Here is an 18,119-nt window from a genome sequence, read left to right as displayed (position 1 = left end):
TCCTTGTTACCCCAAGAGGTGCCCTGGTGAACAGAGCATCTCCAATCCCTTGCTGCATCCCCCTAATAAATTTGTAGGTGGCCACAAGATCACCTCTCAGCCTTCTCTTGTGGAGACTGAAGAGGAGTCTCTCCTCATAGGGCTTGTCCTCTAAGCCCCATATCATACGAGTAGCTCTTCTCTGGACTGTCTTGAGTCTATCAACATCTTTCTTGAAGTACGGTGCCCAAAACTGGATGCAGTACTCCAACTGTGGTCTGACCAATGCCACATAGAGGGGAAGTATCACCTCCTTGGATCTATTTGTCATGCATCTGCTGATGCATGATCAAGTGCAGTTACCTTTGCTGATGATTTTGTCACACTGACGACTCATGTTAATCTTGAAGTCCACTATGACTCCGAGATCCCATTCCGCTTCTGTGCGGCTGAGAGAGTCACTTCCCAGCTAGTAGGTGTGCTGGATATTTTTACACCCTAGGTACAGCACTCTGCACTTGTCCTTGTTGTACTGCATCCTATTGTGTCCTGCCCACTTTTCTAACCTGTCCAGGTCTGCCTGCAATCATTCCCTACCCTCCGGAGTGTGCACTTCACCCCACTATTTAGTATCATCCGCAAACTTTGACAGAGTACACTTCACACCCACATCCAAGTCACTGATGAAGATATTGAAGGTATCAGGACTTGAGATATAAATCTCATCTGTGGACAGCAGCTCAAGAACCACTGCACTGGGCTCTGCCTACTTTTTGAAAACTAGGTTTTTTGAACACTGGGATCATATCATTGGGTGTTACCGCTCATTTATTGTTAATGGTTATGATTACAGGTCTAAAGATATTTCTTATAATAATTTTACACATTTGCAATGCTCAAAGTAAGCCTATGAGAAGATATATGGTTATTTTCAATAAAATTTCCTTCCACATTTATCTCACCAGTAACATTATCAGGCCTTGAATTAACTGGACCTTCTAAAGATGAGTGTATTAAAGCTAATTCATTGATCATTAGGTATCCTTACTGTTATTAATAATTTGATTGGCATTTGCTTAGACCTTCTGCATTACATAGCCATACTGCCTTACTGATGCCACATATGGTTTCATAAAATAATGAAATCTGGCTTCCTTATGGTTCCTAGAAGATCCTGTTTTGCACATCACATGCAGACTATACACAGCTATTTCATTTACATATGTCTGTATTGGTTTTTCACACTGCAAATAACTAGTGTCTCTGGCTCCCCATGTCTCTGGCTCTAAGGAAATATGTTAGTAACTGTGACTTTATTATTGGAGTAGCCATTACACTCCATAATTCTTATTCCCTTCAATCTTCGGAGAGCCCCTCCTTTTACTTCCAATCTCTTTCACATTCATCCTTCATCCTAAATAATGGGTGGCGGACAGGACAGTTTTCACTGTCATTTATTTGTAGTGATTGATTTTTAATTGGATTTTAGTAAAGTCCATTGCACACTTGCATGCTTGTGCATGCACACACTCATGCACACACATATGCACACACACACTGTTACCTGTCCCAATCTAAATTTATGATGAGAGACAACAGAATACAATAAATGTAATATGTGCCTAGTAATAAGTAGTAGTTGGGGTACATCAGCTGCCTAAGCAGTGCCAACAGTTTTATAGGCATCACAGTGTAAGTGAGTTTTAAGGAGATATTGGAAGGGTGCTACATGACCAAAGAATATTTTTGCAGGGAGTCTTTCCATGAATAGAGGCAGTATGGTGGAAAAGGTAAAAATTGTTGTAGGAAAATGGGGCCAGTTGATACTAAGGTTGACATCATTATAAGAAAAGAGCCTGAAGTTAATAGCTATAGAATTGTATGGTTGGAAAGAACCTCAGGGGTCTATCACAGGGGTTTTGTTATAAGAAGTCATGTCAAAATCTATACCTTGCCATGAGGTCAGATTGAGGACTGAGAAAAATATTACAGACCTGTATGGTGACTGCAGAACTTGAGAAGAGGGCACGTGCCTTCCTTCCAAAGCCCCATGTCAGATCTCCTGCTCCTGAAAGAAAAAAATATGTAATATCTATTACTCTTCTATATCAGCTGTTTCCTGGGGCATAAAATCAGATTTTCTCCTCTTGGCTAAAGAGAGGAGACTTGTGTAATTCTCATAATCAGATGGACCAGCCATAAATAATGTGGAAATAACAGCAAGCCTACTGTTTGTAGACCCTTAAAGAAATAAAAAGTACAGGCTCTCAATTCAAACACTTTGAGGTTAGGGACAACACTATTGCCTTTACAATTACGTTTTGTCATATTTTTATTGATTTCTTAAAGTATAGTGAACATGCAGCTTACAGTATGTAAGATTTAGATGAGTATTGCAAGCTGGTTCATTTTCATCATATATAGAACATATGTTATACTGAGAAATGGGTAGTTTTGTAACATTTAACTAGATGTAATAAAGTGTTAAACCTTTAAGGCCATGATAGATGTTACACTTTACAACCTGGTAATGTGTTACAACCTATAACATGATGATGAGGAACAGTGGTAATAAGCTGATGGAGAATAGGTTTAGGTTAGAGGTCAGGAGGCAATATTTTACAGTTAGGGTGGCCAGAATCTGGAACCAACTTCCCAGGGAAGTGGTCCTCACCCCTACCTTGGGCAAATTGAAAAAGAGGTTAGATGATCACCTGTCTGGGGTCTTGTGAACCAAGCATTCATTCCTGGTGGCAGGGGGTCAGGCTAGATGACCTGTTCAGGTCCCTTCTGGCCCTAGCTACTATGAAACTATGAAACATGATACATGTGCATGGGGTTACATCTCGTTTAGGAGCCACATCCTCGGGTGATATCTAAAGCTCAATGGATGTAGTTTGGCTGAACCACTTGTAGTTGAACCAGGTTCTGTAACTGGTTTTGTAACATCTAGCGCACACGTGATTTAGGGGCTGTCTGCACTGAGAGTTATGTAGTTTGTCCACCAGGTATAGCTCCACCGTATTTAATTTCTTATCTCCATGTTTCCTTGTGGATGGGTATGAGTGAGGTTAAATAGATAAAGCAGGTTCTGTTGCTGGAAATGCCAAGTACTCAATTATCACCTTGGTATTTGCCAATTTGAAAATTCAAGTATCCACTTCAGCTAGGAGGCTTCAGCAGTGGGATCCTGGACTGTCCCGCAGCTTGGGTGGCCATCATAGAGGACAATCCAGTTGTCCTCTGTCTATTGATATGAAACTAGACACCTTTATGTCCTCTATCTTTCTCTTGAAGAGAAAAAGGCATCAGGATTTGTATCAACAGAGGACAGAGTAGCAGAAAACTGGAATGTCCTCTATGATGGCCACCCTACCTAGAGCTATAATGGCTCAGACATGATTGTGAGATGGCACTGAGACGAGGCACACTCAGTACAGGGCTCAGACATGGGTGAGATGGAGCTAAGACTGGGCATGTTCGGTGCAGGGTACAGACAGATGCAGCTCTATCTGAGACGGATGCCCTTGGGGCATTGATCTGCAGCCGCTGTACCACTGTTCCTCATGTACCCCACCACCTTGTCCCCAGACTCTCCTTCCCCCATTGCCCAAGTCTCTGCTCCTCACCTCCCTCTTCCAAGCCTGTCCAGGGGTGGCCTGGATGTGTGGCCTGAGCAGGGAGGCACAGACGTGGTGGCAGGTGAAAGGCCTGGGGCAGTGAAGGGGTAAGAGGAGGAGCAGAAGGACATTTCCTGCCCCATGCACAGCATGGACAGGCAGAAGGGGCCCCTTGCAGGGCAGCAGATTTTCCCACAGTGCAGTGCTGAGATGGGAGCAGAGGCTCCTGAGCAACCACAAGTAACATGCCAATTCTTACTCTGTCCCCCACTGTCCCAGCCCCCAGTGCTTTGGTACTCACTAGAGGCAGGATTGAGTTAGACCCTTCCATTAGTTGGTAAATCTGGGCACAGTCAAACACAACATCCACCAGCCACCCCCTGCACTCTGTCCCCCCTGTCCCAGCCCCCTGCACTGAGCATGCCCAGCCTCAGCTCTATTTCACACCTGTGTCTGAGCCCTGCACCAAGAGTGCCTGGTATCAGCACCCTCTCACACCCATACCCGAGCCCTGCACAAAGCATACCCAGTCTCAGCTCCATCTCAGCCCTTGCCCATCTCCCACTTGAGTTCTCTTGGGACAGGGCCTGGGCAAAGGGCTCTGGATGGATATTCAGGGGCTGGTGGCTGATCCAACTGTGTTTATTGGGGCCGGGCCAGGGGAAGCAGGCAGCCAGTGCTGCTTTTGGAGGTGGGTCTGTTCCTGCACTGCAGGCTCACACTGGTGGGCATGGCCCCATCAGCTGCTGTCCCCCTGGCTTGAGCATTGGCACGGTGCTGTGCTCAGCTGGGCTCTGGCAGGCAAGTGGCTCACAGAGTCCCCAGGGTCAGGGAATGTGTGCGGTTAGCAGAAGGCTCTATGTGCTGGTAAATCACCATGGCCTGGGGGAGAGATCTTGGTGGATCAATTGACTTGTTAGATATAAGGGAACCCTAGTCAGCTTCCCAGTCACCTCCCCCTATGAGAAGCCTAAAAACAAACCTATGAAGTTTCCATGGTTCTCTGTCCTTTCTCATCTGTTTTTATTCTAAGAAGTCATAGGGTAACCTTGAGATTCATACTCACTAGCATGAATCTAACAAATATTGATTAAACTTGGCCAAACCTCAGTAATTTCATTGCTTGCTCAAGTATAGAATGCAGGACAAATCTGTAAAGAACTGGAACATTCAATTTTGTTTATAAAGATCAGTTGAAACATTGGAAGCCCACTGATCTTCCAATTTTCTACTTGCTTATTCCTAATTTCTTGATGTTTTGTGCATGATACTTTTTTTACGTATTATTTCATGATAACCGTTGTACTTCTCAGATAACATTACTTCTGTACAGCAGTTCATAAACTTTAGTGCACAAATAGTTAAACTAACCTAAAGGCCTTGATACATGTGCAAGTGATTTATCTAAATGTGGATTCAACTGCATCCAATTTAGATGCATGCCCATGTCTAGGAGGGAATTATATGTTCATTCGGTCATGTGTGTTATGTACCTTGTAGTGCCACTGGATGGCACTACCTTAATGTACCCTCCCAAGAAGGCTTACATTGCTTTTAGAAACCATGCAGCTTCTGTGTACCCACATAAGCTGCCATCTTCCCAGTAAGAGTTGTAGATGCTGTGGGAGTGGATCTCTCTCTGTCTGGTCTCATAGGTCTTAACAAAAGACAGTGGATAGAAATTCAAGATGTCCTGAGAAACCACATTCCTTTGCCTTCACCTCCCCAACTCTTAAACAATAGTAAAGCCTGATAGTATGGATCAAAACTAATAAGGACCTGTGGTACTGGTAGATTTAGGAAGGTTTAGGATAGTATGTAGTAGGTTTAGGAAAGTTTCCGGGTCTTAGGAAAGAAAAGAAACATGCTGTTTTGGTTTTATAAATAGAATCCCTCTAGAGTGGCCTCTGTCTAGTCTGTTTGTGGGTATTTCAAGTATTTTATGCTTAACTCTATGCTCCCTCTCCTCCCCCTCCCCCCACCCCTTCCCTCCACTCCCACACACAGGCAGTTCTCAGACTTACAACACAATTGGTTCCTGAAAACCACATATTAAATCGAAAAGTCATAACTCGGAACTGATTTTCCCATAGAAAGCAATGTTATAAATAGGGGACTGGTTACCAAACCAAAGTCCAATACTCTATTTTCACCAAAATAACCCAGAATTTTGTACTCAATCCATTATAGATGAGTAATATATCTACATTAATGTATTTATATTGTAAATAGCAATCATATTGATGTGGAAGAACTTCTTTGAGGTGACTTTGCTGGACTTCTGGAAGGGCTCTTGGTTGGACATTGTGAAGGGTTCTTGGCTGGAGTCTTCTCAGAAGTCCTGGCTGCAGATTTTTCTAGAGTCTTGTCTGCTTTCTTAAAGAAAGTGTCCAAGGAAGTTTGGACAGATGTTCTTCAGGGAGATGGGCCACGCAGCAAACTTGTTTGCTGGCGTGGCGTCAGATCAAGCATTGTAAAGTCAAAACTGATGTCAGAATGTTGAAACAGGGTGTCAATTTCTAAATGTTGTAAGTGCAAAACATTTATTTCGAGGGCTGACTGAACATACACTTTCTCTCTGAGAGCTAAGCAGGGAGCATCAAGATAAGTGATAACATACCTTATCCTCTTAACCCTTTGCACAATAATGTCTTTACTTTAGCAATGGAAAGTACTTTTATGGGATTATGAAGAAATCAAAATTAAAGAGATAAAATGTTATTTTATATTCCCTCATTTACAAAATAAATAGTTCTTTAATTAAAAATAATAGCAGGGGGGTTTCAATTTTGTCTCTCTCAATTTTGGGGGTTCTTAACTGGGAAAATGTAGTTGTTAAGTTACATTAGTTAAAGAGATCTGGATAAAACAAGTTATGATTTGTTTAAAATATGAAGCTCCATTTTTACTACCTAAACCAGTTTTATTCTTCATGGCATCATTTTAAAAAACTCATTTCACATTAATGTTGGCACTGGGAACCTTCCTCCTACTTCACTAAGATATTTTGACCTCTTCTGCTCACTGATGAGTGATAGTAATTCTTCTTTTGAACAGATTCACATTACAGCTGGTTAGATTTCATGGTTTAACCAACCTGCATTCTTTAAGTTTTCCTCTTTTCCTTTTCTCTCTTAAACACACTGAAGCTTCAAAAACTATTAATGTTTAATGTCATGGAATGAGAAGTAGACATGAGCTGTGTCATCCAGTGATTAATGCTGCTGAAAAATACGATTTAGAAGGAATAGCTATGATTACATTGCACTCCTCTGCTGAAAAGACTGTATCTCACAGTATGAAAAGCACTTTTTATCATTTAATATTCCAGTGTGGGCCCCCACAGCAGAAATAAATCTTTAAGCATATATTTGATGGGTAAATTTGATGGGTTTTCAGTAGAATGCCAAAATAGGAGACAATAAAAAATACGTTAAGCTGTTTTCTGTAAGAAATTCTTCAATATTGTAGCTACTTTAAAACAGCCATCTGCTTGATCTAGTTGGTACAATGGTAGGATGGATCATAAATTTGCATTTGCAGCTTATTCAAGGGAGCAGGGACCACTTTTAGTTCCCATGAAGTCAAAGAACTTGCCTAGAATTCAATGGGAATTGGGTAGGAAGGGAAAATATTCAGGAAAGAAGCATAATGTACATTTCGGAAAATTGCTACTTCTGAGTTCTCTTTGAAGAAACTTCATTTTCAGGCTTTCCCAATTAATACTTAGTCCACCTAGAGTTATGCAGTTTCCATGCTATTTGCAGAAGGTTAAAGAACCACCTTTTATTGACAAGTTAAAATACTAACAAGAAGAACGCACACCTTTGCTGTAAATAGGAAACACTAAACAGGAAATACTGCACCCAATTAAAACTATTACAGTGCTAACCTTGCCTTCCAGGCAAACTTCTCTCTTTTATTTTGTGGGGGACTCCCACCTTGGAACAGTTTGTCAGATCAGCACTTTTGTATCACCTCTCACCACTTTCTAGACTCATTTTGTTTTGTCAGTTCTCTCTGTCATGTCAAATTTTATGTTCCTCTTGTTACTTTTCTTTTCTGTGTTCTTTTGTTTTCCCCTCCCTCTTTTACCCTTTGTTGTTTTTCTTCTTCCTGTACATGTATTTTTGGTATCTTTTTTTATTTCCCAGGTTCCTCCTTCCTTCCCTGTGACCTCTGGCCCCTGTCTGTATTCCCCTGTCCCTTCCAGAAGGCTACTGAGTGCAGTGTATGTCCACTAGAGCTGTGCAGAGCTGGCAAGAGCAGAAAAATATCACGGCTTATCTCTTTGCCTGATTATCCCTTTGCCAACCTATCTTGGCCCCCAGACTGTCCACCCATACTGACCACCTTCTATATGGAGCTGCTCCTGTACATTGAGGCTGCCTCCCAGTAAGGTATCATGGGAAGCAGGGAGGAAAGGCAGCAAGCTTCTCTTAATGTCACTGTGCATAACAATATAATACACTTGCTGTGTGCATGTGGGGGGTCCTACAGTTTTCTGCATTCGCACTGGGATGCTCTGAACTGGTACTGGTACTGGTGCTCTCTCCCCCATGTGTAAATTGTGAGATTGTGTTTTAGGGCCTGATTCTTCTGCTGTATATTCCAAGGAGAGCAGGATCAGACTAGACTCCCTGGCTGAGTCTCCTTAGTAGGAGAGCCTAAAGAGGAAATTCATGTCAGACTCAAATCTTTACATTAAATGAACTTTCTCTAAATCTATAAACTGTTCGATCCCATTATCACATCTAACTGGTCATCCTAGTCCACTAATGATTTTCCTACTACCTAGGGAGTTTTATGACTGGCATATTCCACCCGCTTCCCTCCCATTCATTCCTCATTTAACATGGGATTAACAAATGAGCTCAGATAACAAGATATAGTGGGTACTTATATTTTCTTTATTCTGTAAACCCCACTGCTCATTTATTCATTAGTTACTTTCAAGCAGGCAGGAACAATCACATTATTAGCTTTAAGGATCTATTTTAGTAATGTTTTTACAAGTCGTCAGATATTTGGCTGTAGAGCTGGATACTGCTCCCATATTCTCACAAATACCTTTTCTTGTCACCTGATTTGTATAATCTAGACAATGTTAAGCTGGTCACCTTCATTAACACTTAATATAACCACAGTTACAGAATTTTTTCACACTCTATCCCATAGTTTTTGTTTTACCATAAATAAACTGAGAACAAGTAATTGCCAAACAATTAAAAATACCCAAGGAAGTTTATACTTTTATAGGAAGAAGTACAGCAATTTAAGTCTATATAAAGTCTCATAAACTGCATTTAACATCCTAAAGGACTTGCTTTATAGCATATTAAATACTTTATTCTAACATAATTAAAATAATAGTAGGTGGTGTGGTATCTTTACAAATTAGTCATTAATATAATACTGTAATATCACAGTCTGAGAGAATGTCAGACAATAAATAAAAATGTATTTAATTAACTCTTAAAAAGAGTCCATAGAAAAATACTGTTTTTGTCAGAGGCGTTTTTTTAGTTGGCTAACTAATGGTGTGTGGTTGAGAGAGGTTGCATCTTTATAATATGAAGACCAAGTCTCACTCACAAACCCTATACTACATGTACTCGTTACTTTTGCTTCTTTCATGATCATTGTATTTCTACACAAGTGGCATCAATATTTCTGCTTTTACCATGTTAAGCAAAAAAACAACACAGTAAGCAGACAAGAAGTGTTACCGCACATTTTATTCATGACACTGAAGAAGATGTATGCTTAACAGGCTGATTAAATATGCCCAATAGCCAATCTAGCTTGTATGTTTAGCCGTTTAGTCTGCATTTGTTGTGTGCATCTTTACATGGTTATTCCATCTGAAAAAAGAGCACCTTGAATATCAACTGCAATCAAATGTGCTCACGTGCTACTTCTGGAAGTACATACAATTCTGAAATATATTTTAAATATTTGTATTTTTGCCTGGAAAGGCACCTTACCTTTTAATGGACAATAACATTTTCAAGTTTTAAGGAGTTATTTTATCTTTAAAAAATGGAAGAGTACAAGAAGGTGATATATTACATATTTGCAACCTTGTGCAAAAGTAGATTTCATATTTGGTAAATTTACATTTTAGTTTTTGAATTCTAGAGTAGGTTTTCAACATATGTTAGCAATAACATTTCCAAGAGTTAGGAAGGAGTTCCTTTTGTCTGTGAGGCCTGGTCTCAGTGTGTTTATTTTACTGATGTAACTGCCAACCTCAAACATTTCATAAAATAGAACAATTAATGTTAAAAAAATTATGAATACTTCAGTTCATCCTAATTATGCATGTAGATTGCTGAAAATATGACTAGCACTTACCTATCATGCATTAGTACAGAAATTAAAGCTTTCTTAGGAGAACAATACAATGTGTTGCTCATCGTCTCACTTTTTTAAAACAAAGATCACAGTAAAATTGATAGATCAGTGAAAAGCTTTATTGTAGTTCTGTTTTATATATGATCATCTTTTACTGAAAACTCTACCTAGAGTTCATGGAATATCTATGTAAACCACTCAGATATATTAATAAAGTAGCAAAATAGATAACACTTCTTTTATTTATAAAAATTTATGATCTCTAAGGGCATCCTTATATGTGCTCCTGGGGTGGGAGGAGGCACTTTAATTAGAGCGGTTTTCAGGTGCTGCTCTAATTAAAGCACCTGCAGCATCTTGTGTTTTCAGCATCCCATGTTTCAAAATGGTCAAATGAGCTTTAGTTAAAGTGCCCCTGCCGTCATTTTGAAGCACGGAGACTCTGAATACACGAGATGCCAAGGCTGCTGGAGTGTGCTAATCAGCATGCTCCAGCAGACTTGATTGAGCCTGCTCTGACATGCTGTAATTGCAGCTCATCAGAGCAGGCATCCTGCATGTCTACAGGCATCCTAAGAGTCTTTCTTCCTCTTAAGGAGGGAAAGTGAGCATTCCAACTTTTTCACAGCTGGTAGGAGTGAGCTCACGGATTCAGAGAGGGAGAGAAGCATCGAACAAAAAAAATGTGGTCAGTGGCAAAGGAGTTCATGATATCCTGACCATCCTAGTTTGGTCCTACTTAATCTTATTGTAGGGATTGCCTTGAAGCTCTATAGAACACTTTTAAGCCTACCCTTTGTGGTTATGAAGAGGAATGTACTGTCCAATGAGTAGGAGCCATCTCATCATTAAAAACCAAATCATTTTAGCTATCTGGGAGTCTTGAAAAGGTGAAAAGGTAAGTCACAAGTAAAAAGTCCCTGTAAAAATCTGGAAATGCTAGTAAAACAGGTGTTAAAATATATAAGAACAACAGACAAAATTGAAATTGTACACAGGCTGAATACTGAGTAATCTTATCAGAGCTTTCTATCTAAAGGTATATTTTTGGCTTCAATCAATAGAGCAGGTAAAAAAAGTTGGAAATGAGGCTTTGTAATTAGTGCTCCTGTTCTTTGGTACTAGTAATCAAGAATTAACCAGTATATAAAGTTTATTGCTTCAAATTAATTGCACATGTAGACACACCCAGAGTGGACTGATCTACAACCTCTGGTTGAGACCAGACCACTTGCCTCTATCCAAAACCTTCTCAATAGCTTCCCACATTCCTATCCCTGTTTAAGTGGGATGGATCATTTGCATACTTTTAAGGCTTTGCTCAGGGCCTGCATGGTAAGGATAAGCCTAGGGGATCAGTCAGTTTCAGAATCCATGTTTATTTCAACAGTCAGGTTCATATTGTTTATGCCTACCATTGAAATAATAGTAATATGTTTTGAAGGATTTAATCCCTGATGTCATCAAATTAATCTAAAATGCACTTAGTAAGTACAAAAGTTGTGCACAAATGGTCAGTCCCCTATTGTTTGGGCTCCTGAAATAGGGATATTATCTTGCCTTTCTATTAGAACTCCATAGTGGGGAAAGAATTCTATAAAGCCCAAATCCTACAAGGCTGATATGGGCGAACCCTTCAACCCAATAGGCTATATTGATTCTAGTTGGTTGCAGAGGTTGGCCAATGAGCAAAGCACTGCACAATCAGTTGTTAAGATCTTTCACTTTTGATTTTCATGTTGGGTGAAAGTTCATTCAAAAGCGTTGCACAATCAGTTGTTAAGATCTTTCACTTTTGATTTTCATGTTGGTTGAAAGTTCATTCATAATGATGTTTCTGTAATGTTTTATTAGGTACAATTGAACAGATTTAATTAGTAGCACTGTCTCTTTGTTTGTTTACTCTTGATATAGCTGTACATCTGTGCATTGCATTGCTTTAATCTTACCCACATAATATATGTTGAATAATGTTCCTATAGATACTGTTGGCTCTGAATTTAGGACCCAGATGCCTTGTTCTGGGGGACCCACCCTTAGACTGACCATGACCTTTTCATTCGATAATAGGCAAATTTATTGATATACAGTAATAGCAGAAAAGAAACAATACAAACGTTCAAGCAATTCTATATATCTGCCAAATCCTAGGGCTGTCACCAGAGTAAAAGTACATCTGGCCAGGATTCAGTCTTCACTCTGAGGCTCTCTGTTAGGTGTCAGATGTCAGTATGTCACCAATCTGGAGGTGGGATAACGAGCCCCATCCCCGCCCCTCCCCCCCGGTGGGGTGGATGAGACAGGCCGGTGGTGTGCCTTCTGTCCATGGTGGCCTTAGGGATCCCCTCCCATGGACGGGGTCCCTGAAAAGCTGGGTCCTTTCTTGGAACCCCTCTCGGGGAGGAGGAGACTGGAGAGGAGGGACTCTTGGTTACTCTCAAGTCTCTGCTTTAGTATTCTCCTTCCCTCCTGATGACTCCTGATGACTCTTGATCCAAGGCTGTCATTGGTTGGTCTCTCTGTGTTGTTGTCATACATCCTCAAAGCTCATCACATGCACACATACTATTTTGGTCTTTCCAGCGTTCTCCACCTTAGCTCGTGTTATGGAACAGTATGGTACATGCCCTCCTCTTCCCCAGGCTGTGTGTGTATCCATTGGCCTTGTTGTGTTAGACAGCCTGTCTGCTTCAAAGGCTGTGGAACATTGTATGTGTGAGACTCAAGCCTTTTAGAAATCAATGAACCTCTGCTGCTCATCTATCTATCTATCTAATGCAGATAGATAGACAGATCTACAGTTTTTGGGGAATTCCCCAAAACCAAAACTTTTAAATACCATTTTCTAAGCCAACAGATACTAGAGGCAGAAATTTACTAGGTGTATCAAACAGATGTTGAATAGTTTTGTTCGTTTATTTAATAATATTTTTGTTTGTTTTTTGTTCCAGAATTAAAATGGCACAGCAAACCATAAACAAGTTAACTGCAGAGAAGAAGGTTGAAACAAAAAAAGTCAACCCCACAGCTAGCCTGGTATGATTTATTCTTTAGCACAGCACACAGAATAACTGTGCTTTTTAGTTCTCATTGAAGTATAGCTAGTAGCATGCATGTTTAATCAATTTGAAAGCAGTAAATTGATATCCCTCCTGAGGAAAATCTTTAAGGCTTTACCTACATTGGTGCAACAATCACATTTAAAAACTGCATTTTCTTGTGGCCAAGCCTAGCTCTGACATGGCTTGGATATCAAAGTAGGAAGGAGCCCTGTTAACTCACCTTTTCTCTCCCAAAAGTTCTCTCTGGGCCTTCTTCTGTACTGCTTTATGTACTCTGAAATGTTATTTTCAAACCACTCAAAAAGACACCATCCTAGCTTCATGTTAGACTTCTAAAGATTCCTTTCTGACATCTCACAAATGTTAAGTGAGGAGGGACTTTTAAATTAATTAACAGCCTGAAATAAATGCTTATGTCATAGATGCTTATGCCAGTGGTTCTCCATTTTTTTAGACTCAAGGCACCCTTTAGAAAATACCAGCTGTCAGTTTTCATTTGTTTTTAGATTATAGAAAAATAATAGAGCAGTTTTCCTGTTGTAAAACATTCAGAAAGACCACAACTAGTTAAAATGTTTTTAACACTATGAATTCCTATTTGAAACCCCTGGGCTTGCCTTGTGAACCATACTTGCGCACCTAATAGGGCTAACATTGCATGTCACCCTGACTCACCTGGAAAGGATCTCAAGGCACCCCAGAGTGCTGTGGCACCCTGGTTGACCCATTATTGTAAGCCAGTGGCTCAGTACGCTTCCCATTATTTTAACCTAGTGATTCTCAATCAGGGTGATATGGTTAACACAATAATGGGTTAATAATGAATTGTTTTGTAGAGATGGTTTATCAGAATATTGAACAAAGTCATACTGAAAACCTTGAAGATGTTTTCAAATTACTACCTATTGAAAGTATTAATTCAATGTATGCATCTCTGTATTTAAAAGATGTATGTAACCAATTTACATCTTAGGAAAAAAAATATTTCTAGCCAAGATACCTACATGTTTGGCAGCACTTCAGACCCCCAGTAAAAGTTACTAGAATTTGTCATATATTTGGTCCATGGCTCACATTACACTTAAGATGTGATTAAACAGTTAATCATGTATTACATTGTTACACCCGCCCACCTGATACCTGATACAGCACAGCACAGCATGGCAGGGGCAAGATCAGGAGCAGGAGCCACCACTGGAGGTGGGGAGAACAGAGCAGCATCCAGCCAGGGCATGGGCAGTAATGGGAGCATGGCCCGGGCTGTCCTGGTGTGAGCAAGCAGGGCTCGACCCCATGCAGAGCACCCCAGGGGCAGCAGGGACCGCACTGCCTGGGTGAGCTTGGCTGCACATGCCCCCTGCCCCTATCCCCTCACCCACAGCAGAGGCCTGGTACCTAGCACCCAGGCAACACCCCCACACACACATGCACATGACCCCCCTGCCACTCCCCACACACACCTCCTCACCCCAGCGGGCAGGGACATGTAGGCACTGGGCCCAGGGCCCAGGCCTTGGACCCTGGGCCCCAGGTTCCCATGATCTCAGCCTCACCTGCCCCTCCCACTCCTGAATACTGCTTCCTGCCTGCCCACAGCCCCATAGAGAGTTTTGGTGAGTTGTTGGTGGGGAGGGTGCTGACCCAGCCTGCAACAGCTCATCGGACCTCCCCGTGTGGCTCTCGGGCCCCAATAATTGTTCCCCCCAAGTTAGCATCACTTCAGGTAGTGTTGGCAATGTAAGCTTATGTGTGCTAAGTCAATAAATAAACTGCTAATAAATGCATTTGCACATACTGTATTCAGCAATAGTATTTAAAACCAAACTGTAAACCATCAATTGTTTTGCTGTATATATCTATGTCTAGCTTTTTCAACCAATGCAAGAATGGTAAATGCTTAAGGACAAAGCAAAAAGCTGTTACCACTTATCTCTTAAAGAAATACCTATATTAATTGTTATGTATGTTGAAGTGCTCAAGAAGGTATTAAATTCAAACTTTATTTTAAAATGTAGTATTGCTTTTTGCAGAACTACCTGCTTAAGTTTGGAGTAACTCTTTTTTAAAGACATACAGTACAGGTTAAATTAATAGAAAAGTCTAGAAAGGCACTAAAAGTTCAATGTTTAGATGTCAAAAGAAATCTTTACAGGAGAGATAACTGCAAATTACTTTAAAAAGTTCTCTGGGCATGGCACTCCAGGAGTTAATTTGCTGGAGTAAATGGGCTCTAATTTACTATGACTTGTTTGGTGCTTCTCAATATTCTAAACCACATGCTTGTTACAAGTTGAGAGCAGATGGAAAACTTAGAGAAAAGAATGATAATAAAGCTCTTTTTTCTTAAACAACAGAAAGAAAAACTACGTCAGAAGCAAGCCAATGTGACCACCAACTGAAAGAAGACACATGAAAATAATGACAGTGTGACTTAATACCTTGCATGATGCTTTACTGTGTCCATTCCCTAGGGAGCACCTTATGTTAGATGTTATGGAATCCTGCTTTGCACATCTTTCCCAAGACAATCCACCAGAGATTTTTCAGTTCTTGTAAGCAGTTTGCTCATTCTGTAGAAGGAACACTAAGCTGTTTACAGGGGAATTATGAATGGTTTTATATTACTCTTCCTTACATGGTTTTAAAATGACACTGTTTTCTAAATGGGTATTTGAAGTAGTCTATGCATAATGCACTAACACAAAAGAGGTAAAATCAGGATGTTGGACCCTGAATTAAGTAACTACTAACAATCTGTACATTTTTTACAGGGACTTTATGTAGGTTGCAACAGAGGTATCGTTCAGGTTGAGAGGCTATTTTACCATAAGTTTTGACTTCTGTACTGAGTGCAGCATTGATTCTAAATAATATTTATAATGTATAAATAATATTAAATTAGTCTTTCTAAAATTAATGAAGATTCATTATAAATGTATTATGTATTTTACCATAAGTATTTTTATAAAAGTCTGAGTCTGTGCCACATGCATTGAAATGGAAAACAATATTTTGCACATGGGAAGAGAGAAATAGCCTCAAATTCTGTTGTCCTGTGGTATATGTAGATGATATCACTAACGTTAATTTTATGGTGTTGACTTGATGATTCTTGCACTGTCTTCATGTTGTCTGGTCTCACAAGAACAAATGACAAGTATTTTTTTTTAATTCAACGCATGGTCAAATTATCAACGCCATCAGATAATTTATTTGTTATCATTCAGCTAAGGGGAGTACATAATATATCCCCTTAAAGTTATACCAATAAATCTCTAGCTTTCAATTTTCTTGAAAGCCATATTATTTAATAATAAAATAGGGGGGTCAAAGACATGGCCTGCAGAGCCCCATCATCCAGCCCCACACCACTGCCCTTGGGTCCAAAGTTGACTCTCAAGCTGCATGCAAGACCCAGGATGCAGACCACGCAGAGCACCCACTCTGCCCAGCCCAGGACCCATGCTACATGCTGTGTGGGGCCTGGAGCAGCTGGAGGATGTGCCATGTGAAGCACATGTCCCAGATTGGCCCTGCACAGGCACCACATGCAGCGCAGTCCTAGACTGGCCAGAGTGAGTGTCACATGCACTAGATCCAACACACGGGAGTGAAGAGGGTGGATCTATGGGCCAACTGGGGAGCCAGCTACACAGGCTGTTCATCCAGCCTGTGGGCTGGTCCTGCATCATACATCAAGCCTGCAGGGCCTGGTAAATTTGATACCCATGCTATACAACATATTTTCCAGCTTTTTTTTTGTCTATCGTGTATTTATAACTGTATGTACTCTACTGTATAGAATTTGAGGAATAACTTATAGAATTACCTTAATGTAGTCTTGTGATGATATAAAATTAGGATTTAGGGCCTGAACCTAAAAAGTGCTGGATGCCTTCAGGAAAAATGTTACTTGAGGACACTCACTGCTTTCCAGGGTCAGACTCCTTATAAGAAATACCCATGCAACAGAAAAAGTTTTAAGGTGAAACAAAAATAGACACTCTTAAAAAATAAATAAACCTTCTGTGATGGGCTAACACTAGGCTGCAACTGAACAGCCGAATATGGAAAGAGCATCTGAAGAACATTTCAATTTACTAAATCACTAAAACATTAAAAACTAGTGTTATTATGAGACATAACCAATGCAAATTAAATAATGATTAAGTAAAAAGGATCAAAAGTATAATGAGGAAGATATTCATCCCTTTTCCTAGTACTGTAAAGGGTATGCATGAAAGTAATATACTGGGTTATCTACATACATGAAATGTTATAGGATTTGTTATGAAGTATTAGGCAAAGTTGATATGTTTGTTAAAGAAAATAGTAACTGAAGCAGCTTAGTTCATGTTTCCTATTCGGCAAATTCTTAATTTGCAGGTTCCTTAAATGGTTATTATTTCATTCCTGTACAGATAAACATAAGGGACCTAAGACAGGCCTATATATTTTGGAATTTATAGCTGCTATTCAAAGATTTAATATGCATAAATATCTTACGGATGAAAACAAATCAAATATATATCAATGAAGGTAAAACGGATTCATAGTTTGTTTTTTTCCAATTGGCATGGAAATTTGGGGAAGCACGAGCCTAATGGAAAGAAACTAAATCCCAAAAACTGAAATGTTTGGTCTTCCTTCAAGCCAAGCACACAAAGGAGTGAATCTGTTTGTACTTTTATTAGTGGTAAACATCATAAGCACAAATGCTTATTCAAGCCAAAGATTAGAGAATGGTGGTAGATGATACAATATTGAGGATTGTCTAAACAAAAAAAAATGGAGGGTCCTCAATATGGTTCTCCACCTGCCACAAAGCTACTGAATGCTTTAATTAGAACTGGTCAGGAATTCTACAATGAAATACTTCTTCAGTAGAATGTTATACAGAAAAGGATTGATTGTAACAGATGTCTTAACTCAAAACATTTTAGAAAAAAATTGTTTCAGCAAGTATCTTGTTTCAACATTTTGACTATCAGTTCACAATTTATTTTTTAGATTTTCAGGTTTCATCCTGATTTAGGAAGAGAAGTCTTAGTCTTCCATAATCTCAAAAATGCTGATGCTACAGAAATGACTGAACCAACCA

At 39.9% G+C, this 18,119-nt stretch overlaps 1 protein-coding gene across 1 annotated transcript in view; it reads left to right on the top strand.

Moving 5' to 3' along the window:
* FMN1 (formin 1) overlaps positions 1-17,567 on the top strand; it is a 303,131-nt gene extending 285,564 nt beyond the window's left edge. Inside the window, exons 16-17 of the mRNA XM_019518964.1 lie at positions 12,908-12,992; positions 15,373-17,567. Coding sequence (XP_019374509.1) covers positions 12,908-12,992; positions 15,373-15,417 — 130 coding nt within the window. The 3' untranslated portion in view covers positions 15,418-17,567. The remainder of the gene's footprint in view (positions 1-12,907; positions 12,993-15,372) is intronic.
* The last annotated feature ends 552 nt before the right edge of the window (positions 17,568-18,119 follow it).

The sequence above is a fragment of the Gavialis gangeticus genome, unplaced genomic scaffold, assembly GCF_001723915.1.
Source record: "Gavialis gangeticus isolate Ggan-Ray unplaced genomic scaffold, GavGan_comp1, whole genome shotgun sequence".
Lineage (NCBI taxonomy): Eukaryota > Metazoa > Chordata > Crocodylia > Gavialidae > Gavialis > Gavialis gangeticus.
This window is presented reverse-complemented; position numbering and strand designations above follow the sequence as displayed.